Source organism: Phyllopteryx taeniolatus, chromosome 3 (genome assembly GCF_024500385.1).
Source record: "Phyllopteryx taeniolatus isolate TA_2022b chromosome 3, UOR_Ptae_1.2, whole genome shotgun sequence".
Classification (NCBI taxonomy): Eukaryota; Metazoa; Chordata; class Actinopteri; order Syngnathiformes; family Syngnathidae; genus Phyllopteryx; species Phyllopteryx taeniolatus.
Window position 1 is genome coordinate 24,201,423 of NC_084504.1, and position 24,842 is coordinate 24,226,264.

A 24,842-nucleotide genomic window follows, 5' to 3' on the forward strand; every position below is an offset into this window, starting at 1 on the left:
CTCTCAACTCTTTACCGTCCCCTAGACTCGAGCCTGGCTTATGGCTGTGAGTCGCTTGTCCCCCTCACAGCCCCAAACCCTCACACCGCCTCCCTAGAGCGGGGCCAGACGCGCTCCCAGATGCCAACGGATGATGAGGAGCGCCTGCTCTCTCGCATCAAGTCACCTTCACTCCCGCAGCATGCGGCTCACAAGCGCCGGGCTCCTCTCTTCTCCGTATCCTCCTCACGCGTCATCCCGCACAACGCGTCCATGTCGAGCGCTGCTGGCCGATAAGCATCTGCTGCTCCTTTTTCGCAGCGAGAAGGCTGCAAACGTCACCGCCTCACCAATTGTGTGGGTGTGTGTGTGTGTGTGTGTGTGTGTGTGTGTGTGTGGTCTCACTTTGGCATGCAAATCTGCACATTCATTCACAAATCTCCCCCCTCCCTCCTTGGTGGTTCCTCCTCTTGTAACCTTGGAGGAGCATTTTATAGCAGGCTGCACCCCATCCTTCCCCGTTTATCGCCGGGATACATTCCAGACCTACCAGCAATAGAGGTGGAAATCCGCAATACAGAGATAACAAACCTTTCCCCCACAAGCTCCATAGACATTTAAGGCGTCTAGAACAATCTGGTGGCAGAAAGTGGGTCAAAACGTGCACCTACTCAGACCACGTTCAAATCTTTCCGCAAGGTAGACCGCTAGTCTAACGGGGTTTTGGTGAATTTGATCGCCGCAGATGGATACTGAGGGGCACAGACATATATAAAAGTCGCTCGCGGTTATCACCTGCTTATTGTGTATTCGATAAGGGTACCCGCTCACATTGTCTGTTCCCATACCGCGAGAGAAGTAACAATGCGCCACTCACGCACGGATCGCTGCGATTACGCATCGTCCTCTTCCGCACAGAGAGATATCTCAGTCGAGACTGTCTTTGTGCCAATTTAAAGGGAAGGAAAGGAGCCGCTTTGATTGGCGGCGACTGTAAACACTCCCACAATGGTGCAAACCATCCACTTTTTGATCCGCCAGGCTGCGCTGCTCAATGTAATTACCAAAACCGTTCTAACCCGACCCTGGCACACAGTTGCACAAGTCACAAAGATACGGCCTCTAAACTTATTAAACACTTTTTTTTTTTTTTTTTAAATGTAATTCTGACAAAACTATAACACTGGAGTTCATAGAGCCAAATAATGGACAGCTCTGCGATGTATAATAAAGTCACATATGTATGTTTTTTTTTCTTCCAACCCCTCAAAATATCCAGTGGCTTCATACCTATCCATAGATAGGTAGATGTTATTTACATTTATATTTTATATGATCTTTGGACAATAAAAGCAGTATTGTGTTATGACCATAATAGGCAGCACGGTGTATAGTGGCTAGCACGTTATGCTCACATTCGAGAGGTTCTGGGGTCCAATCTGTGTGGAGCTTTGCATGTCCTCTCAGGCTTCCTCCCATGGTTAGTGATATTGTGTTTTGCTTCTTTTTTGTAAACTAGTGCAGGACAAACATAAATTCAAGAGGCGTCTTGGCTCTTCAAATGCCAACCAATGCCGTTACTGTTTCCCTCATAGTCATACTTTTTGTGACATTTTTGTTTGGTGGTGTGCTGTTAGATAGTCCTAATGTAAAACGGGTGCCTTGGCTCAATAAAGGTTGGGCCACACTATTGTAACCCACACAATCGACAAGCACAAGTGCATTTTCAAACAAATAGCTCTCTCGCAGTAAGCATTTTAGTCAGTGCAAGTCTACCTAATATTGTGTCCCCCTCTATTTATATAACTTTGAATCTTGTAGTTTCAATGCTTCTGATCAACCCCCCAGCACTGAGGGACCAAACATGCTGTTAATCATGTGCACACAGACAACATTGGATGCCTAAATATCCCTCCTACACAATATGCCCTTTGAATCGTTTATTAATGGCTGATAACAAGCTGACACTGCCGCTGTTTTTCCCTCCGCTCAACATCCCGCCTGCTTGTCTCTGCAGTAAAGCACACAGCTTAGTCTCGTATAACTGTCGTCACATCATCATCATCATCATCATCATCATCATCATCATCGTCGTCGTCATCGCCAGGGTTTCAAAAAGAGGGGAAAAAGAGGAAACAGAGGAAGCAAAATACGAAGAAGCCGACAATCCAGTTGACCGAGTAGATGTAGATGATGACCATGTCCATGTCAAAGTGCCACCCGCGGGCGTCGTCGTCAAAGTCCAACGCGTTCAGACGGAAGCCGCCTCCCGCGCGGGACAACTGACGCCGCGCCCCGGGACTGGACGGCCTCCTGAAACCTGAATGGTGGGAGACAAATTGTAGTTGCTCAGTTCTTATTTTTTTAAATTGATTTATTTATTTTTACTACACTGCTCATTTTGACACTTTGTCACTTGACATAATACAGTGGAGCCTCAAAGAAATTGTTAACAACAAATTGAATTTGACATCAGAAGCCATAGAAATATTGAAGTGTACAGCTACTGTCCAATTGATTTTAAGAACCGATTTGGTGAAAACATTGCTTGCAATATCTGTTAAAAGGAAAGGAAAATGACAATTCCGGTGGCGATTTGAAAACAAGAAATCCATTTTGAAAAAAAAAAAACAAAAAAAAAAAAACATGGAGATGGCCACATAAAAGGAATGTACCACATAGGGTCCTCGGGCCTTCAGTTTGACGCCTGTCATTCAATGCTTCTTTTTTTTTTTAACGTCAAAAGATTACCTCCAAATATTCTGAAGAGTTTTCTGCAGCTCGGCAGAGGCCATTTTGCACAACTCGCTTTCTGGAAGTTCTGCTTCCGGCACAAGTATTCCTTTGGGAAGAAGGTCCTCGCCAATTGGTTTAACTCTGTGGAGAGGAGAAAAAAAACAAAAAACAAAAAAAAAAAAAAATCCAAATACTCTGAGTTGAATATGATTCATCCAGTATACACCCAAAAACATGACGCATGACATGACTCTCATCCTGGCGTGTCTGCATGACCTTGTCTTGGCTAATCAACACAAGAGCTAAATTACCACCATCATCATCATCACCTAATCACCAACGAGAGCTCTCATTTGTGTGATTGTGTTTTCTCTGTGACTGCGTCCTCTCTAGATTTTTATGGACGCTGCGCCACATAGAAACATTAAAACAAGACCGCTCTGTGTCATCCAATCTCATTACTTATTTACAAATGAGGCTGAAACAGCGTGTGCTGACTGACCACAACATTAGGTACAGTAGCACAACATCTAATGAGATACGATAAAAGCATAGTAATAATGTTCTTTTGTCACAGTCAGAGTGGTGTTAATTTAAAAATATTAACATGTTTGTTGTTTGCAGGGGTGAATATATCGGAAAAAACCTTGCTGCATATTACAAATATAATCAAAACTGAACATTATTACCACCTTGCTTTACATGTCCACCTTCACCATGTCGTTGGATTTGTGCCCCCTACTACTCTATGTAAAAGCCACAAAACTCATCATTAAAAAAAGCAGACGAATAAAAGGCGCTTGTGTTTGTCTCATCTGGTGCTGGAGCTCCACTCTTCCCCCTTTGGGACGGACGCCTGCAGTCGCCCGCCCCCCTCCTCCCATAAACTTCATGCGACAAAGTCGACGATGGCCTCACCGTTCTGGAAGAAGACGTGCGTGATGATGGTCCTGCAGAGGGGGCAGGGCGTGCTGGCGGGACAGTTCTTGGCCAGCGTCCTCAGGCAAGGTTCGCAGAAGATGTGCTTGCACGGCTGACACATGTACGGGCTGAAGTAGACGTCCAGGCACACGGCGCACACGTAACCCTCCTTGGTCACGTCCTCGTCGTCGTCGTCACTGCTGCTGCTGCTGACGCTGCCTGCAGAACCCTGTCGAGAGGACAAGAGAAGGAAGAAACAATTCATTTGTTCCATGACTATCCTTGTAACTCAAATCAATCGTATCTCAAATCAACTTTACCCACTGAAATGAATGGAAACGCCATAAATCCGTTCCAGCCACCCAAAAATCACAAACACAAAGAAGCTAGCGCTCTAAAGTATAATACATTATATACAGTTTTTGCGACATTTCCTTCTTCAAGTCAATGGACATTGTGCTGCTCCATTTGGTGGGGGCCGTGCACACATTAGCCACCAGGGGACAGTATAATACAGTACATATATATATAGTATGTAGATTTGATGAAACACGAAGAAGTCCGTCACAACTAAGCTTCGAGTCCCCCCTCTCTACCTTGTAATAGTGCCACATAAACACAGGTGACACACGTTGATTCCTCACACTTGAGTTGAGAGTAGGGGTGCTCCCAGAGTAATTACCGCTTTGAACTCTCGAGGGTGGGGGGGTCTCCCTGGTAGCGTCGGTACACCCTCCCAAGGTGTGTCATTAACGCTCAGGACCAATGCAGTCGCTGGCCACGCACCATGTAATAACTTCCTGTGGGGAACTTGTTTCTTTCACCTCCGTGAACAGAGTCTGTACTCGAGAAGGGTCTCACTATTATTTCAGGCGTACAATGTCAAATGCTTTCAGTTGGGTCAGCAGTGATTCATGGGTCGTTCAAAAACGTCTTTTTGTAGCCTGAGCTCCCTCGTTACATCGTGTTTTCACTGATTGCGCATTCAATGCTATAACTTAGTCTATAACTTGCCGATAGGTGTGAATAGTTGTTTCTCTACATGTGGCCTGCGATTGGCTGCCAAGCAGTCCGAAGTGTAACACCCCTGATGTGTACAAAAGACATTGAGCGTGTAGATGCAGATGATTCTAATCCGTAGAAGATGCAAAGCCCGACTTGCTCTTCTGTCTGTTTTCATGCGTGGAGAGCTCTCGGCAGCCGAGCCTCATCGTGCGGCTAATTCACACACAAGTCCACTTCAGGCTGGGCTCACAATGCCTACTGAGATGAGCTGCACGCGGGACGACGGCTGTGGACAGCCACAGTGCAACGAATGGTTGCATGGATACACGCACACTATGATGCTCATTTAAGAAGCCATTGTAGGGAAGAAGTAATCACTAAATTTCACATGGATTTGGTTTCTCTCCTGTTATGACTCACTGTTTTTTGAAACCAAAATGTGCTGAGATCTTACTTCAGAACAAGAAATTTGAGCCAGCTCTGATTTTCAAGAGAGATATACTGCGTATATTCATTACACAGAGAATGAAATATTTAATGATTATTTATTTATTTATTTATTTTGCAAATTTAATGATTATAGCTTACAGCTAACGAAAACTCAAAATACACCCCCTTCAAGAAATGAGAACATTACATAAGAAACAATAAAAACAATGTCTAATTTAGACAGTAGGGAGGAATTGTATGCGATTAATTAATGACCTTTCAAATATCAGTTTTTCAATTGATCCACTGAAATAAAGGAACGTTTCTACAATATTATAATATTTTTTTAGATGCACCTGTATACAGGTGAATAATGTACTTTGTTTTTTATACTTCGCTATTTGATCCCTATCCCCCGCGGAGAAAAATCCACCGATAATTGTCTCCTAAATCTGCAAGCACGCACCACGAGCCTCGTGCTTGCAAGAAAATCAGGATACGCTGGCATTTGCGCCCCACCGCAGAAGCCCTGTCTACAAAAATAGAGCCCTAAATGTCAGGTAAATAAAAAAGTTCAGCATTAATTGAGGTGAGGTGTTGAATTTTGAGGTTGCATTGTACAAAACCCTAATTTCACTGAGGTTGGGATGCTGTGTAAAATGTAAATAAAAACAGAATACAATAGTTTGCAAATCCTTTTTGACCTATATTCAATTGAATACACGACAAAGACAAGATATTAAATATTCAGACTGATAACTATTTTTTGCAAATATTCACTCAGGTTGAATTGGATGCCTGCAAGCGGGGACAGGAGCACATTTACCACTGTGTTACATCACCTTTCCTTTTAACAACTCAATAAGCGTTCGGGAACTGAGGACTCTAATTGTTGAAGCTTTGTAGGTGTAATTAGTTCCCATTCTTGCTTGATGAACAACTTCAGTCTCTCAATAGTCCGGGGTCTCTGTTGTAATATTTTGCGCTTCATAATGTGGCAAACATTTTCAATGGGAGACAGGTCTTGACTGCAGGCAGGCCACTCTAGTACTTGGACTCTTTTACTACGTAGCAAAGCTGTTGGAACACATGCAGAATGCTGCTTGGCATTGTCTTGCTGAAATAAGCAGGGACATCCCTGAAAAAGACGTTGCTTGGATGGCAGCATATGTCGCTCCAAAACCTGTATGTACCTTTCAGCATTAAGTGTGTCTTCACAGATGTGCCAGTTACCCATGCCATGGCCACTAATACAGCCCCATCCCATCACAGAAGCTGGCTTTTGAATTTTGCGCTGATAACAATCCGGGTTGTCCTTTTCCTCTTTGGCCCGGAGGACACGGCATCTATGATTTCACAAAACAATTTAAAATGTGGACTCGTCAAACCGTAGCACACTTTTCCACTTCTTGTCAGTCCATCTCAGATGATCTTTGGCCCATAGAAGCCGACGGCATTGCTCGGTGTTGTTGATATATGGCTTTTGCTTTGCATGGTAGAGTTTTAACTCGCATTTGTAGATGTAGCGACAAACTGTGTGAACTGACAATGGTTTTCTGAAGTGTTCCTGAGCCCACGTGGGAATAACCTTTACACAATGATGCCGGCTTTTAATGCAGTGCCGCCTGAGGGATCGAAGGTCACGTGCATTCAAAGTTGGTTTTCGGCCTTGCCGCATACTTACAGAGATTTCTCCAGATTCTTTGAATCTTTCAATGATATTATGGACCGTAGATGATGAAATCTCAAAATTCCTTGGAATTGCATGTTGAGAAAGTTGTTCTTAAACTGTTGGATATTTTGCTCTGGCAGTTGTTCACCACTTTGTGAACCTCGCCCCATCCTTGCTTGTGAACAACTGAGCTATTCAGGGATGCGCCTTTTATATCTCATCATGACACTAACGTTTGTTCAATTATATTATTAAATTAAATTAGTTGAATAGGATTTGCAAATCATTGTACACCGTAGTTATTACACAACTTCATTGGAATTGGGGCTTGTATCGTCAGTCAATGAGGGGCCTGCTGTCATGTGGCTCCACACAAAATGAAGGTGTATATGAACTGTGCAGTTCACCTGCAGCTGGCTTTGCTTCCATCGCTCCTTCCTCCTCTGCCTTCTCCTCACACACTTGATTCTCTTCCTCTCCCTCTTGCTCATCCTCCTCTCCGGCACCGCGGTCAAAGGTGGGATCGTCACGTCCATCAGGCTGTCGCCCCCCTCTTCTTCATCCTGCTCCTCCTCCTCTTCCTTCTCGTCCAACTGGCTCTCCTCCTCTTTGTTCGTCAACATCCGTGAAAAGCCTCCACCTGTCCTCGCGTCCACCCAGAAAGGATCTCTGGTAGGAGGGCTGTATGGCCTTCCAGCAGTCGCTCCGGATGATGAAGCTCTCTGATGGAACGAAGGTACGGGTGATCTGGTTCGGATGGAGGTGGGAGATGGCAGAGAACATCCCACGTCTGCTTGTGGATGATGAAAACTGGTTTTATTCATGATGGAGCGTTCTCTTGGCACTGCGTTCGATCCCTCCGCACCTTCCGCTTGTTCAGAACCAGAGCTGGACAGACTCTCCATGCTTCCGCTTTCTCCTGATCCACTCCCAACATTTTCAAAACCGACGTTCTTCCTGAGTCTCCCTCTTTGCTCCCAACTTCTTGTGCATCTTTCTTCATCTCCATCCTGTCTCGACTCTCCATGGACTTTCCTTCCCGGAAGTGCAGGTCGCAGAAGCTGCTCCACACCAACTCCGCTCTCATCCCCTCCGCTGACCCCCACACGGGAGCTCATAGCTGCACCTTTAAGCCCCGTCGGCACTCTCCCTCTTCATCCTCACATTTCTCCCACTCGGTTGTCTTCGGGCTGTTTTTGAGCGCACAGGGATTGTTCCAGTGTGCAGGTGGTGAACCCTGTAGTGTAGTCCCCCTCCTGCACCCCTCTAACCAGAGTGTGAGTGAGCCCACTGGGACATTCCATGTTGTTAACCAAAAAAAGAGGTTCATTGCCCCACCCAGTGAGCCCTCTTGTTACAATAGACTACAACAGGATGAGGCCTGGTCATGGTGTCTTTGTGTGGACAACACAGTGCAGTGTGGCCACTGCATGCTCAACATAAGGTGAAGAAAAGGGGGTGGGGGGGACAAAAACAACAACAGAGCTATCATATGCTGTCAGCTTTTTCCCAGCCAGAGCAAAAAAGTGTGTATGGAGTGTATGTAATGTCATTGGCATACAAAAGTCAATAATTACAAAATAAACAACAACAACAACAACACAAAATCAGCAATAATAATAATAAAAAAGTAATGTAAAATGATCAAGTCAAACTTTGGTATAGAAACAGAAAATAACAAACAATAACAACAGTATGAATTATACAATATTTTGACAAATAAGACACAACTCAATCATATCAACCCAAAATTAATTTGTTAAATAAATAAATGAATAAATTAATAATGCACAGAAACGTCTTGCTAAATATGCAGTTTGGTCAACGTTTCGGATGAATAAAGTGTGTTCTGTAATGGACAATTCTGTGATGTATTCAAAGACAATTATAAAATTGGAAATTTCATTTTCCTGTTCAGTGTGACAAACAAATTATTTTCCAGTAAAAAAAAACAAATAAAATAAATGTCAGGCTATTTGATTATCAGGCCAACAAAGCAAAGAAGTGTGCAATGTTTCCTACGGAACTTGAACGCAGCACTTGCATCCCCCTCCTCCTGATGCTTGTATTCATACTAAAAGTGAGCAGCCTCATGCTAAAGGGATACATAAATAATGATTATGAATAACCCAGAAATGTATTTATCTTTCTACATCTATCTATGACAGCGACGTATAGGGTCAAGCAGAACAATTCAAGGCTTTTCCACTCGATAGCAGAACTTACAACTGACCTGTGTATCCACCTGTTGCCATTCATAAAACGGAATAATAGAAAAAGATCCAGCTTTCACCCTGAGAAAGTCAATTTGTCCGTAGATTGAGATGAGCTCATCATTATTTTAGTATCTCTATTTTCTGGCACATTTTTATTTGGCGGTGTGCTGTGAGCTTTTGCACTGCTCTCGAAACAGAACTTTTGTCCATAACCGGATGCAATACTGTCTGTGTGCAGCAGATAGCAGCAGCTGCCCTTTCTCCCCCACAGACTCTCTGTAATAGAGTCATTAACTCCCAATTTATAGCTGCTTTAATAAAAAAAAACCACACACAACAACAACAACAACACAGTGTTTAATTATTGCACTTGTTTTTAGGAATTGCTCAGTTTTCACATTCAAATCCAGGCGGAATCACAATTTGCTGTGTGTATTTAAATAAGTATCCTGACTGGGTGAAGGAGTCAACAAGTCAAAAGTGAGGAGAGCGTGGAGAGCAGCACGAGAGCTTCGCCGTCGTGAGGTGCGAGGTGGAAGAGAAAAAGAGAAAAAGGGCGGAGGAGCGCCTTTTAAAAGGGGGGGGGGGGGGAGACCTCCCGGGTCTGACGTGCGGCGAGGCTGCCGCTATAAAATCATTCCCGTCGTCACCGGGCTCAGATGACTCTCGACACCAGTGAGGGCGCACGCCTGTTGTCTCTCACGGGTGCGTCATGCGTCCTGAGAGTAACTCGCCACCTCGGCTGGAGCGCGCCAGGACGCACGGGATGAGCACCGGGAACGGTGCCGGCAGCGGCTGAGGAACAGCCAGGCTCCCCCATCCCCTGCACACTCCCCCCGGGCTGGCTGCATGCCCTCCCCGCTGCGTCCCGGGAAAGTTGCGCTCCAAGTATGGATTACCTCACCGCCAGAGGCAACGACAGCAACGCCACCTTTGGGTACCCACCCGGGGCGGAGGTGGTGGCGGACTGGCTGGGCTTGGACCACGACGACCACGACAACAACACCGGCGGTTCCCACTCCTTCCCGTACGTGCAACTGGGCTACCAGATGGTCACCTCCCTGCTCCTGTGCGCCCTCATCCTGTGCTCCATCTTCGGCAACGCGTGCGTGGTGGCGGCCATCGCCCTGGAGAGGTCCCTCCAGAACGTGGCCAACTATTTGATCGGATCCCTGGCCGTGACGGACCTCATGGTGTCGGTGCTGGTGCTGCCCATGGCGGCCCTGTACCAGGTCTTGAACAAGTGGACTCTGGGACAAGGCATCTGCGACTTGTTCATCTCTCTGGACGTGTTGTGCTGCACGTCGTCCATCCTGCACCTGTGCGCCATCGCCCTGGACCGCTACTGGGCCATCACGGACCCCATAGACTACGTCAACAAGCGCACCCCGAGGAGAGCCGCGCTCCTCATCAGCGTCACCTGGCTGGTGGGCTTCTCCATCTCCATCCCGCCCATGTTGGGCTGGAGGAGCGCCGAGGACCGGGCCGACCCGGACGCCTGCATCATCAGCCAGGACCCGGGCTACACCATCTACTCCACCTTCGGGGCCTTCTACATCCCCCTCATCCTCATGCTGGTCCTCTACGGGCGGATCTTCAAGGCGGCCCGCTTCCGGATCCGAAAGACGGTGAAGAGGCCCGAGAAGGGCAAAGGTGAGCGCTGTTTGACTTTGTCCCCCGCGGCGCACCACAAGAAGAGCAACGGGGAGTCGGGCGGCAGGAGGCCGTGCGTCAACGGCGCCGTGCAGTTCGGCGACGAGGCCGAGTCCCTGGAGGTGATGGAGGCGAGCGGCTCCAAAAGCCACCTGGCCCTGCCCAACACCCCGCAGTCATCCTCGTGCGAGAACCTCAACGAGAGGAACAGCGGCGCCAAGCGCAAACTGGCGCTGGCCCGAGAGCGCAAGACGGTGAAGACGCTGGGCATCATCATGGGCACGTTCATCTTCTGCTGGCTGCCCTTCTTCATCGTGGCGTTGGTCCTGCCCTTCTGCGCCGAGAGCTGCTACATGCCCGAGTGGCTGGGCGCCGTCATCAACTGGCTGGGCTACTCCAACTCCCTGCTCAACCCCATCATCTACGCCTACTTCAACAAGGACTTCCAAAGTGCTTTCAAGAAAATTGTCAAGTGCAAATTCCACAGGCCGTGACCGCACCGTTCATTAGGTGCTCAATTCATTAGCTATAAATACAAGAGCTGTATCATAGAAACAGAGAGTGACCTCAACTTTGCTATTATTAACCATGTTTATTACTGTGGTTGTAGTTTTGCATTGCATCACATTGTGTGCGTAAAAAAAACAAAAACAACACATCAGTCAGCTGCTTAGCTTCTTCCATCTTGTAGTCAGCATCAAGGCTGGCACAAAAACTGTAAAAGAAGTTGTTTTTTAAAATATGCACTCCAGAGCTCCCCCTGCAGTTGTAAAGTTGAACTCCACACTGTTGTTAAGAGGACTGACACTGTCAAGGGTAATATTTCCACTGTAATCTTTTTATTCAATTTAATAATTTGGTGTTTAGTAAATTATTATCAATTATTTATGTCATGCCTTTTTTATCGTTTGTATTTATATATATATATTATTCTGTCAGAGATGTATTAATGTACCAATCAATACAAATTATAAAAAAAATTTGCAGTTAAAATTTCAACTTTAATTTATATATTTTCTATTTATTTTATACTTTAAATGCATTTATATATTTTCTCTTACTTTCTTACCTTTAATGAAGTTATTTTAAATACAATTGACTTATTTTTTATATCTGTATTAATTGTGTTTTTATTTTATTGTACTATAATTTAAGTTGATTTCTATTTAATGACAAAACAAAAATTGTGCAATACCTCACTTTGTAAAGGCAGAATTATTATTATTTTGTTTCTTTCTTTTGGGCAGGGTGGTGATACAGCTCTTGTATTTGTGCAGGTCTACCTAAAAAAGCAGCCCATGAGCACACAGTGAAGAAGTCGTGCTTGGCCACATTTTTTGGAGTTACACAAAGGATACGAGGACATGTTATTTGACTGTACAGAGAGCAAAAACATAGACATAAAAACGCACAGACTTGAATTCAGGCTCAGTCTCTGTGCATCGCTAGGCCTCTGCTGAAAACAAAACATGGACTCTTCATAAATGCGAGCTCACCGTTGATCCAGTGTTGTGCTCAGTGTGTTCGTTGCCCGTGTGCAATCACGCCTCGGTGCTGCCACGTGCCTCCCCCCCATCCATGCATTTCTGTCGTGCAGGTCGACATCACGAGCTTTGTACCACTGAAACAATAAAAAGCAATCCGAGTCACTCCTTATTGAGCTAACTGGAGTCCATTTTTGTAGTGTGTTGGGGGGAAATAAGGAGAGCAATGAGGCGGGCTTGTTATTAACTTATTTCTGCTCATATATCTTCATATGCATCGCAGGAAATTCATCTTCTGCAGTGCTGATTGGGAGGGGAGAGGGGGTGGGGTGCAAAGCAACTTATCATACCGATGATGATGAAGAGGAGGAGGAGGTTCTCAGTAGCGTGTCTGAGGCCTGTCTGCAAATGGATACAAACAACGCATAGACTTTCCCACAACTATTTGCAGCAGCAGCAGCAGCAGCAGCAGCAGCAACAACAACAACAATAACAACAACAACATTGTGACGGCAGACGGGACTGATGGCGGCAGAGAGCAAGTTGTCGTGGCCATAATACAAACAGCGGACACAACATTAGGTACACATGGATTTGCATCAATAATTGTGCCTTTACGAAGATGGTAAACACATTCACAATTGACAATATTAGTGATGCCACGTGATACAAAGTATTATAATACTGTTGATAATGTTGATAACACTTTTACTCCTACGACTATTAATATGTGGCCTTAAATATAAAAGAAATCAACAGCATACTGTGTCATTTGAAAAAAAATGCAATTAATATTCCTCCGAAAGATGATGACAAAAAATACAATATACTGTATATTTAAGTAAGTATAAAACTTACAGATGATAAAAAGTGCAATAGAAAGAATAACAATCATTATAGTCATCATAGAAAAACTGTCATAATTATCACAATCAAAACAACATCAGCAATATCAATAGTAATATTAGTATTATTATTAACATTACTAGCTAACATTAAAATTAATATCAATTAGCTATAATTGATATATCATCAATTTGAAAATCATTATTAATGATAACAATTGTAGCTATTAACAAGGTAATGATATTTGTATTACGAAATACAGTCGCAACTTAAAGTATGAAATATAAGGTACATCATTACAAAATAATGCAATGATAAGATTGCAATTTTGAAAAACTCAGTACGAAAAGCACAGATCTATACTAAGAGCCAATCAATAAAAGAGTGGCCATGATGAAAATTAAAAGTTATTAAAGAAAAAAAATGGTTATGTCAAATAAAATGAACAAGTCATTTTTTTCATATCAAGGGCAACCTCAGGACTGTGCGGCCGATGTGCTATGTGCTAACCACTTTTCCACCGTGCTGCGCTACAACCGGCTAATAATGATAAATGAGAATATGCAGGAAACCTCCCCTCTCGTCTCACATGACCATCACCGCCATAAATCCACTCAGAGCAGATGAGAAGATAAAAAAAAACAAAAAAAAAGTGGAAGGAGGAAACAATGAGTTTCAGGAAGAACCTCCCGCCGAGAGCTGCACAGGCCACACAGGGTGGCCGGGCGGTTACTCGGACAGTTGGCATGGCAACATATCAAAGCCAAGGCATCGGGAGTCAGGGACAGAGGGAGGGAGGGAGTCGGAGGCGGGGACAGACGGGAACGCCTGACAGCATCACAATGCAGAGACGACACCTGTGGTATACAAACAATGGTGAGGTGCATGAGGGAAAAAAAAGTAGTACACCAAAGTTGGTAACAAAGAGGCTGAAACAATTGAAACAATGGAATGTTGTTGTTCAACGAAAAGCAAGTACTGTCTTGCTAAATGTTTACTTTTTATCTAAAACACACACAATGATAAGAATATTACTAGTTTAATCATATGTATGAGCCAGCGGTGAGAAGTCAGGGAGAGCAAAGCGTTCTCTGCTGGCCTAAACACTGACCTACATGTACAACCTATTCAATATTTCTTCCATGAAGTTGTATTGATTTACTCCCAACAATCTATTCTCTTCATTTCACACCATTTCTCTTGACTGCACTGTTTCCAGTCAGTGTATGCGGGTGTTAGATGTTTTGTCAAATCAAATTACAGCCTCTGGTATGTGTGGCCCTCAAAGACGTCAGCATTTTCCCCTCATCTGATTGGTTGGTCAGATCAAAAGTTGTTACAGCCAACTTCGACGAGCAAAACATTGCTGTAGCGATTTGGTCACATGAAAAAAAATTGATAATCAGCATCTCTGATGAATAGGATGCATTTTATTTCATTATTTTATGTTTTGGTCATGTTATTAGATGAATATTGATTCTGAACTGTACCAGATGAGGTACGCGGCACAGTTGTGTGCTGTTATATTGAGTTTTTGAATAGCAATGATGGTTTGTATAATTGCAAAATCATAATCAGTCCATCCATTATCAACAGACGAGACAGCCATGGATGAAAGTCTTTAATTCTTTCTTTCTTTCTGTTCTTCCTTTCCTCCACCTGCATTCACTGTGCGGTCACAATGACATCGCGCAGCACGCCCCAAAGTGCTCACGGGGGAAATTTATCTCAAACTAGTGACCTGAAGATAAAATGACAGCAGCCTCACAGAGAGGTCATGTATGGAATGTCCTGAATATTTTTCATTTGCCAGTCCAAAGAAAATACCATTCAGATCACCACCATTTGGGTCTCAGGGAGCTGAGGTTTTAACATTGTTATATTAAACAGATGAACTCCACGTAATCTCGTATGGTTTCCGATGTAGGACTCTGGTAATCTCACCCACTGTGGGATTATTCATATAAAAGTACGTACTATAGGTGGTTGCATGGCGCTGACGCAGGAGCTCCTCGTTCACCCCAACCTCGGAGAATTACTGTATATTAAGAGATCCCACTTGTAGGGATTACGGGCTTTATTTGTTTTGTACTTCCCTTAGCCTAAAAAAAGGGGAAAAAAGATGAGTTCCAAACCAAATTTATAATTGATAAACAATCAATCAAGTACACTGTACAGTGGTGCCTTGAGATACGAGTGACCCCAGTGCTGTTACTGCATGTCCTGACTCGAGGGATGACTAAAAGGCCACATCCTTCTGGAGGATGTAAGTGCTCACGAGGGTTCGTATGGTGAAAGGAGTTCTGACGATACAGTAGGAAGGCCGAGGACCGTTAGGACATTTTAAGACCAGTAAAATAACCTTAAAATCAATCCTGAAACACATGGGGAGCCAATGCAGTGATTTTAAAATAGGTGTAATGTGCTCCCGCCTTCTGGTATTAGTCAGCACACATGCTGTTAAATTCTGTAGTGATTGTAAGCTTAAAATACTCTTTTTGGGAAGACCAGAAAGCAGGGCATCACAGTAATCAATCCGAGTATTGATAAAACCGTGTATTTGCATCTCCGTGTTGGGCCAAGAGAGAAAGTGGCGGCCTCTGGGTATGTTCTTCTGATGATAAAAACATATTTCTGTTAAATTTTGAATGTGCGGGACAAAAGTGAGCTCAGTCTAAAACAATACCCATGTTTTTCACTTGTGGTGAGGGCTTTACAGATAGTGCTCCTACTTTAGTTAAAACTTTCTTTCGGTTTAATCTTGGTTAAGATGGTTTAATCTTGGTTAAGATGGAGAAAGTTTTCTGCCATCCAGGATTTAATGTCTAAAATACAGTTAAAAAGAGCATCGATTGGACTGGTGTCATCAGGAGACACAGAGATGTACAGCTGCGTATCATTAGACTAACTATGGAAGTTCACTCTGTGCCTCCTGATGACACTTCCAAGAGGGAGCATGTAGAAATAAAATAAAGGACCTAAAATTGAACCCTGAGGGACACCACGTTATTTCATGGACTTTCGAGGAGAATGTATCTATCCAGTCGCAACATATATTGGAGAGGTATGAAAATGTTTTTTTTATATATTAATTTCCCCCCCATAAATCATAACACTAAAAAATAGTATTCCCACTTTATACAAGTTAAATGAACAACTGAGATTATGATTGATTGAATTGATTGCAATGAATTGTTTTAAAGTTGTATTTACAACTCAATTTAACTGAACTTTATTTCTGAACAAACAAACACCATTAAACAAAAGACAAGACTATTTTCTGTTGGTCAAATATATTTGAATGTGTACCTAATGGAGAATGAAAGAGATTAAGGTAATAATACATGACATAAAAATGTTGCCATCCTTCAAAAAAAAAAAAAAAAAAAAAAAAAAGTAACGTGTGCCCTCTACTTCACTCAGTCGGGTTTGTTTACATGACAATGACAATTGTCATTAGATTAAAGGTTATGTTTCTTATGCTATGGTGGTCAATTTTAAAAACATACTGTAAACAGCTTCATCATAGAGTCGACACAACAGATGACATTATCATTGTTTGTGCATGTGGCTACTTCACACTGGCAAGTACGCAACAATGCAGACTGTGCTGCCAGGATGGCGCAAATGACCCCCAGCCCAAAAACATTTCTATCTTTCAAAAAAAAAAAAAAGACAAACTATCTTAATTAAAATGCAGATTTCCAACTCTAAACGAGATGACTAGTCAAGTCAAGTCTCTTGGCTACCATGTCTAAAGTCAAAAGTCAAGTCTTAAGTATTTGGCAAGCAAGTCGCGAGTCATAAAACTGACGACTCGAGTGAAGTCATTTGACTCGAGTTCCCCCATCTCTGCTAAAACGAGAACTGGTACTTTTCGGAAATATTAAAATTTGCGAAAAAGTTGTTGAGGTGAATAAAAACTAGTTTTTCAAAAAATTTGCTTCAAAATGATAAGTTTGATACTGGTCGGCAATTGTCAAGAATGTTAAAAGCTAAATTGCTCATCTGCAAAAGGGGCTCTTTCACTGCTGCTATGAAGGCTGCAGAAAGGTGTCAGCCTGAAAAGAGCTGATATTAATAATTACCATTGAAACGCTCCCCTCGAAACAGTCCATACAGTGTTTTAAAAAGTGATGTCAGGATTGGGTCCAGAAGACGTGGTGGGCCTCACTGTAGAGTGAACTTTGTCAAGCATCTCAGCATTAACCAGGGCAAAACCTTCCAGTATTACTTCAGATAAAGACAAACACTACGATGTATTAAACCGTGTCACAACTAGATGAAATATCAATCAGTCAAGACAGAATCGTTTACTGAGTGAGATGTCGTTCATTCACAGGGCACGAATCACGAGTCACGTCGTCAAATGATCACGAGTGAGTGTTACGGCAATTCTACTCCCAGCCGGCACGTTTGTGGCTTAGCTCAACCGAACGAAGAAAGGAGCAAATCAGTTCGAGAAGAGATTCCATTCAGTATGTTCCCTCAAAAGATTTGTTCGATTGTATTGTTTGTGCGAATGACACAATGTAGTCTGTGGTATACTGGAGATGCCCAACACAGCATAGCATACACATAACAATATCGCCACCGACTATTGTGACTCTTCTCCTCAAATCAGATCTGTTGTACAACCAAGACTGACCTACAACGGTGCCATAGAGCATCCAGACTTTAAGTTACAAATTACAAAGGCATCGAAGACTGCTTATCTAGTAACTACCAGTGGCAGCTGGTCAATAGAGGGCGCTACGGCGCGACCCCCCGCTGCTGACTCACACTGAAAAGGACAAAAGTGAATGAACTGATGAGTAAAGTTTATTCGTGTATATCTGGTTGTCTCATTCTATGACATCACCTCTGGTTTGGGGCGCCAAGACGTTTGCCATTAACTCCCATTAAATTGTGACATGCGCAGTGGGATCCTGCACAATGCAAAAGATATGGCCGAGGTACGGCGTTGAATTGCAACACCCGTCAGCCAGTAATATAAATGTTACCGATCCCGACTTAGCGGTAAACCTTCCCACTCCCTCGCATCGAGCCGAGTCTGCCAACGTCATTTCCGGTCCAGCGAGCCAGTCTGCAGAGGCGCATAAGTTCAAAATGGTGTGACCAAAAGAGCGGAATAACTATTTATTAGAGAATGGATGATTTCAAAATAGTTTTGAAGGTAAGACACGTGTTACTAAATTGTTACCCGCACCGTGAAAGCAGCCCTCGCTGGTTTGACTGGTTTAAGAATGGCGTTTGGATTCTGTGTCATTGTGACACAGTGGCAATGCGGTGGCTGATTGTGATTTTGTATGGATGAGTTTTGATCACCGCTAGAATAACATTGTGGGTTTTTTTTGGCTTTTAAAATTTTGTATATCCCTTTAACAAAAATGCCATGTAGTAATTCTGTTTAGACTCGACTCGACTTAATTTATATGTCTCATGGCTTTTCTTCGTGGCCCAAGAGCTTATGAAGGTCGATTCCAGGCGGGCCGATGGCTGACCAGGCAGATAATAATAATACAATCATAAATAACTCAATAAAATGTTTTACATTATTTATAGCGAACCCCCGGCAAAAAGTCCACCAGCTGCCACATTGTGGTTTCAAACTGATGTTGTTTTTATTGTGTTCTGAGACAAATCTTCAACACAGCCAATTGCTCCTCTATTTGTATCCGATAACAGCACAAGCTTCAGGTCACGTCTTAATTGCGTATCGCTCCATTTAATGTCACAATCACAGAGTCCAGCCAAACTCGGTGTTGACCACACCGCATTTGCAACGTAGATCTTGAACAGGTTTAGCATTTACAATAGTCTGATGGTTTTCTGAGAAGATCGGGGAGAAAAAAATTCAATAAAAAAAAAATCACTCTTAACATATCCCACCAACACAAGATTATCACTCAGCATAATCTTTCAGAGAAATCTGACAATCAGGCCTTCGCTTCAGTTGTGTCAAGTTTTCACAATGAGTTATGGCTGTCTGTGAGCTTTTTGTACATTGCCGGTGGAAAACAAACCGAAGTTAAAAAGCACATCATTCAGTAACAGAGAGTATACTGCAGTTTCTCCTGTTTTTATTTTTTTTCTACTAGAAAATCCAGAAAACGGATGTGACAGAGGAGTCAGTACAATACATGTTCCTGCTTCTACACCTCCTTACTTCACAGTCTTTATCATTTCTCAGCATTTCTTGCTTTTTCCCCCGCCCCCAACCCTGAACGGCTATGGGGGAGGTGTTAGGAGCTGGAGGAACGCCAGACCTTCTGACATGGAGAAATGAGGCTCAGTCGCTGGTTTTAGCAATAGTCTTGTTTTTTTTTTTTTCTTCTTCTCTCATTTATTTTTATACCATAAAAGATGGAGCTGGACTGTCTCTACTTGCTACCACTTTACTCTGCAAGCACGCACACACACGCACACACATACTTATAACTGTGATCGAGGGCAGGCGTGGTGCGTTTAAGGACAACAAACTGTTTAATGCAGCCTGCCAAATGGCACCAAACTTTCCAAAGCACAACTGATTTGAGGAGTGTCACAGCTTTTTCGGCTTTAAAGCACTTTGCCTCCTCGCTGTTTGAAACAACTCCACTCCTCCATTCAGCACGGTCCAAAGCATTCCAACTCCCAACACATTAATCGCGAATTCCTACTTGGCCAATAAATATGATTCTGGTTGAAGTGTAAAAATCTAGCAATTTTCTCATTTTCATTCACACGGCAAAAAGCAGTCAGCATGTCATGGCTGTAAAATGCGCCTTCGCTGATGTTTGAGTGCATTAAAACGTGTCAAAGAGCGGTGGTGCATGTACAATACAGTCGTGTGCACACTGCAGGCGTCGAATCGACCCACAAGATCTATATTTGTAACAGTGTGACGTCTGGAGCCAAGTTATCACTGAAAATCTGAACGAAAGAGTGAGTTTGGATTCTTTCTCTACACAGCATGTGAATCTCACACGAGTGCGAAATTTCATACGCTCTGGTTATACCAAACATTGACGTTCCGGTACATTAATGAAGATACAGTGGAACCTCCAAACTCGGGGGGGGGGGGGGGGGAAGTAAATTTATTGGCAGGTTGCTTCTAATATGGGCTGGATGATATTAGTAATAAGGGTGTAACGGTTTATTCATTACATTGACGTATTGCTTTATATTCCTACAATCTAACTGCATCGAACTGTGCTCGGCAAGTTGGCCTTGCGGACGAAAATATATTGATTTAAAATCGTTTTAAAAGGTAAGCCATTGATTGCGTCGATACTAGGAAATAATGTATTGGATTTACGTACTTGTAATTCCTTTGCTTTGTTTTTCACTTAGCACACAGCAGTCTGCTTTCACCAATGCAATTTTCTTCCACAACACTACCTTCTTCATCCTTGAACCAAATCGTCAACTGCGAATCGTGATCTGAATCTAGCGGTAATCGTTGTTAAAACAAATCGTTACAAACTTACTTCTCAAGTTTGCCACACAGTCAAAGGTTCTGGGTTTGAATCCGTGTGGTGTTTGCAAGTTTTCCCCTTGCCTGCGTGTTTCGTCTTCAGCTTCCTCCCAGGTTCCATACAGGTGCATGTTCGCTTCATTCAACACTCTAAATTGTCCCCAGGTGTAAATGTCAGTGCAAGTGGCTGTGCGTGATTGACTGTTGACCGGTCCAGAGTGCACCCAGCCTCCTGCCCAAAGTTAGATGGAATAAACTAAAGCTCACCACTCACCAGTGACCCTGAACAGGATAAGCCATTTAAAACAGATGGATGATTCTTATATTTCGAATAGGGTTGTATACGTATTTATTACAGTGTTCTCAGTCAGATATACTGGACTAAAAGTAGGCAGTGAGTGTTTTTCTTCAAACGGAGGCTAAATCGGCGCTTCTCAAACAAGATGAAGTGAAAAAGAAGTCACTTTGGACTTTTATTGGCTCGGGCAGCTTTTTAGGTGCGAGGAAGGGAGACAGACACGTCGGTGAGGAAACGTCGCTTGGCTTATTGCATCATCTCCATCGCTCAACAGCATGCAAAGTACGTTGCCAAGCGTTAGATTTACTGCCTTTAAAATGAAATCAGCTGTGATGCGCTGTCGGCTCTTCCGGTACAGTTTTGTGTCCTGTAAACAGATTCACTTAACATCAGGGCTGTCCATACATTAAATGTATTTCTTTTCCTTCCTCTCTTTTTTTTAATAGCTAAAAAAAAATAAAAAAATAAATGCTTTTAGTCCTTATAAGCTGGTTGCCATTACTGAATACATAACATCCCGTTTTATATTTGTGTGTGTCCTCTGAGTGTTCTTTTGCCTTCAGTCATGTTGTGGCTGCCACAAGACACAGACGCTGGCACGGTAACACAAAGTGACGTCGATGCAATTTCAATGAAAATCATACAGTACAACATGGACAACTTCTTTCTAATAGATACAGCATTTTATATTGAATAACAGAGCAGTGAATATGTTCATTCATTCGTCATGTTTGTTTCCTTAGTGCGTGTGTGTTTGTATGTCTTGACTTCCTGTTCCTGACTCTCATAGTTTCTGTTATATCTGTCGAAGGACAACGCACTACTTTGTTATTCCAACAGCCAAGTGGGTGTGACTTGTATATGTTGTTCTTGTTGTTGGTCTAGTTATGGTTGAGCCCTATAGCATTAGAGTTACTGATAAGCAGCACATATTTATTGCTTGTTCAAACAGTGCAGGGGTGTATTTGTGTTTCTCCGCCGCATGCACCAAATGGAACTGCACACTAATTGATTAATGTACAAAGTGTAGTGTATGAAGTGCTGCCAACACAAGTGAATATGCTTTTTATGGTCACTTTATGCAAGTTGAAGCTGCTTGCCTTGTTCGTCGTCGTAGCTCTGCCCCAGTCGTCACGGTAACAAATCCTTGCTCGCCATTGGCTCAGCAGGGGTATATTCGGTCATCTTCATGAGACGGATCCGCCCCTCAAAACAGTCTAGTTTCATACAAGACAAGAACTATTTATTAAGACACCTGGGAACTGTTTTCAATCATGCAAAAAAATAAATATGTCCATTTAAAAGGTAATCTCAAGCACAAATTCTTCATAGCCCTGAGACTTTTTAGTAGATGGTCAGTACTTAGCTCAGGCATTGTTATCTAACACTTACCTGAGGCTATCAGCTTTTAGGATATGATAAAAATTTTGAAAAAAGGTGTGCGTGTGTGTGTGTGGGGGGGATGGGATCCATATAATAAAACAGCCGTAAACATTAACATTTAAAGAGTGATCGTTCCTGATTGCTAAATATTGAAGAGGTTCAGAGATGACGTGCCCTCTAGTTATAATAGTGTACATCCTCTTCATTGCTTTTTTTTTTTGGTTTGGATTGTTTCACATGTACATTATCAGTGGGTGCACGTTCAGATACGTCCTCTCTGCCGGGATGACAGATGTTTACACAGAGGCTAATTTTGCAATCATCACTGCTTACTTATCGAGGAGAGTGTAAATTAAAGCGGCCGACAGTCTGCCTCCCATTGTGTGTGCAGTCCACGGAGGCAAAAAAAGACTGAACAACTGCTTTTATTTATTTAGTTATTTTTTAAGCCTTTTTATGCAGGCTAATGTCAGCATCGGAGGCGTGTGTGGGTGACTGGCTTACACTTGTCACCAAAGAAATCCTCAGTATGGAGGACGATGAGAGTTCAGACTCAAGGCTAAGTTAAAGGAGACGAGGTGAGATGAGGAGTGTGAGTATGTGTGCGCGTGTGTGTGTGTCTTTGAGGGTATATACTCTAGAGCTGTGAAAAAAAAAAAAAAATCGTCTTAACTCAGTTAAATCAACCACAAAAATTAGTCGACGCAAAAATGTCTGCCTTGCGGAAATAAAAAGTATTAATAAAAGCATACTTACGCCACCCAGAACCAATTTGTCCGTTTTACCGTGCGGACATTTTTTGCAGAGGGACGCACTGTTGGATCCGTGAAAAACATTGCCGAAAACGAGAGATGAGCGTCTGTAAGTGATTTTTAAGACAATTAGATGTGTGTGTGTGTGTGTTGCTCACTCATTACTGACTAATGCACTATTTGCATATCTGTTGTTGACCAATACTGGCCACTCATGCCAGAGTAGCATCTGCTCCATTTGCACACTGACTGAGGAGTATCTGCAACATTTGCACAATCAACATTGTCCCAGACTATCGTACTAGTCACTTGAAGTCTCAGCGCCCTTTGCACAATGGTCATTGCACCGGACTATTGTAATATTAGTCATTCGAACTGCTCTAAGTGCTAGAGGACTCTGCATCTTTTTGCACAATTGTCAAAAAAATAAAATAAATTGTACCGGCATTACCAGATATCTAGCAACCCTTTATTGCTCAGTGACTGTTCTTCTCAATGTCTTTATGTCTCAAAAGTCTTCTCTGTCAATTGACTGTCTGTTGTCGTACTAAAGCGGCTCCAATTACCGGAGACAAATTCCTTGTGTGTTTTTTGGACATACTTGGCAAATAATGATTCTGATGCTAGTGGGCTTCAGCAGCGATCCCCGTGACAAAGACTCTCCATTAGTCTCTGTCACAGAACGTCTGCAACTGCACATCTAAGCAGCTCGAGAGCGGGCTGAACTTCATGTGTGCGCGGTCTCTAAAGGAGGCCAATTAGTTGCCATGGCGCTTATCCTATGCTCCTCCGACCACACCATTTAGCAGGGGGATGATATAGGACATGCGACCGTGTGTGTGTGTGTGTAGGGGGGGATTACTGTGTGTATATATATATATATATATATATATATATATATAAAATGAGGTGTATAGTCACGCATGGCAAGTGTTGAATCTAAACTCTTCTCTCGTACTTTATTGGAACTTTTTATTCGTTTTATGGATTATAGTTTTTTTAAATTGTTTCCCCCATTGTTTGTAAAGCACTGTGAATTTCTCTTGTATGAATTATGCTATACAAATAACTGCCTTGCCTTGCCATGTGAACAAACCATAACTATTAAATTTCTTGCTTTGTTTAAACTTTTTGGGGTATAAAGACTGAGTGACTTCCAAATTGTTACAGTCCCACTGATTTAACTATTATATATACCGCATGTCCACGTTTATAAAAACAAAAAAAACAAAAACAAAACAAAAAAAGACGTGAAGCCAGAGTACCAGGAAAAACCGTTTGCAAACACAGCGACAACAACATGAAAACGCCACACAGGAGGGCCTCAGTTGAGACTCAAACCCAGAATCAGACTGTGAGGCAGACGTGCTAACCACTCTGTCACTGTGCTGTACTATTGTTTAGTAAAATAAAGTAAAACAATATTTTTTGTCAATCCACAATTTGTTCTTGGCAAAGAACAAGTCTATCCATCCATCCACTTATCCTGGTTAGGGTCGCAGGACGCTGGATCCTATCCCAGCTGACTTCGGGCGAAAGGCGGACGACACCCTGAACTGGTCGCCAGTCAGTCGCAGGGCACATATAGACACGGACAACCATTCGCACTCACATTCACACCGTCACTGAGTGGGAACTGAACCCACGCTGGCTGCACCAAAGTCAGGCGAGTGTACCACTACACCATCAGTGACTAAGAACAAGTCTAAGTTAGAAAATTATTTTCACTATTGAAAGGCCACAAGAGTCAAAAAGTCAAAAGGTGCATAAAATTGTCAGTGATGTGTTTTTTTTTTCTTTCACAGAAGCCTTTTAGTGAAAGAAACCTTCCTCTCTCTCAATTTTCCATTTTTCACTCTTCCCCTTTTTCTGTCCACTTGCCATTGAACGACAAAGAAAAACAGGTCAGAGAAGAGCAGCACCCACTGGCTGTCTGACTGCCCTGAACCCCTGACCTTTCTGTACTGGTTGTCTCGCTCTGAGGCTGTCACTCACTTTGAATGTTAAGA

At 43.0% G+C, this 24,842-nt stretch overlaps 2 protein-coding genes across 2 annotated transcripts; one reads left to right on the forward strand and one right to left on the reverse strand.

Annotated features, from left to right (window-relative positions):
- Window positions 1-1,897: 1,897 nt before the first annotated feature.
- On the reverse strand, window positions 1,898-8,014 carry rnf180a (ring finger protein 180a). Its single transcript, XM_061767804.1, has 4 exons — window positions 7,150-8,014; window positions 3,634-3,865; window positions 2,731-2,856; window positions 1,898-2,299 (listed from the first exon to the last, which is right to left on the reverse strand). The coding sequence occupies exons 1-4, from the start codon at window positions 7,858-7,860 to the stop codon at window positions 2,091-2,093; spliced, it is 1,278 nt and encodes a 425-aa protein (XP_061623788.1). The 5' UTR covers window positions 7,861-8,014; the 3' UTR covers window positions 1,898-2,090.
- A 1,532-nt stretch (window positions 8,015-9,546) lies between these two features.
- htr1aa (5-hydroxytryptamine (serotonin) receptor 1A a) lies at window positions 9,547-12,355 on the forward strand. Its single transcript, XM_061767805.1, has one exon. The coding sequence runs from the start codon at window positions 9,849-9,851 to the stop codon at window positions 11,103-11,105; it is 1,257 nt and encodes a 418-aa protein (XP_061623789.1). The 5' UTR covers window positions 9,547-9,848; the 3' UTR covers window positions 11,106-12,355.
- Window positions 12,356-24,842: the final 12,487 nt, after the last annotated feature.

What these genes read in the sequence shown, in the direction of transcription:
- rnf180a (XM_061767804.1), bottom strand. Translation starts at nt 7,860, where the DNA reads ATGAGCTCCCGTGTGGGGGTCAGCGGAGGGGATGAGAGCGGAGTTGGT. An exon ending in GGAAGCAAAGCCAGCTGCAG is followed by an intron (nt 3,866 to 7,149) that starts GTGAACTGCACA and finishes TCCTCTCGACAG; the next exon opens with GGTTCTGCAGGCAGCGTCAG. An exon ending in GCACGTCTTCTTCCAGAACG is followed by an intron (nt 2,857 to 3,633) that starts GTGAGGCCATCG and finishes TCCTCTCCACAG; the next exon opens with AGTTAAACCAATTGGCGAGG.
- htr1aa (XM_061767805.1), top strand. Translation starts at nt 9,849, where the DNA reads ATGGATTACCTCACCGCCAGAGGCAACGACAGCAACGCCACCTTTGGG.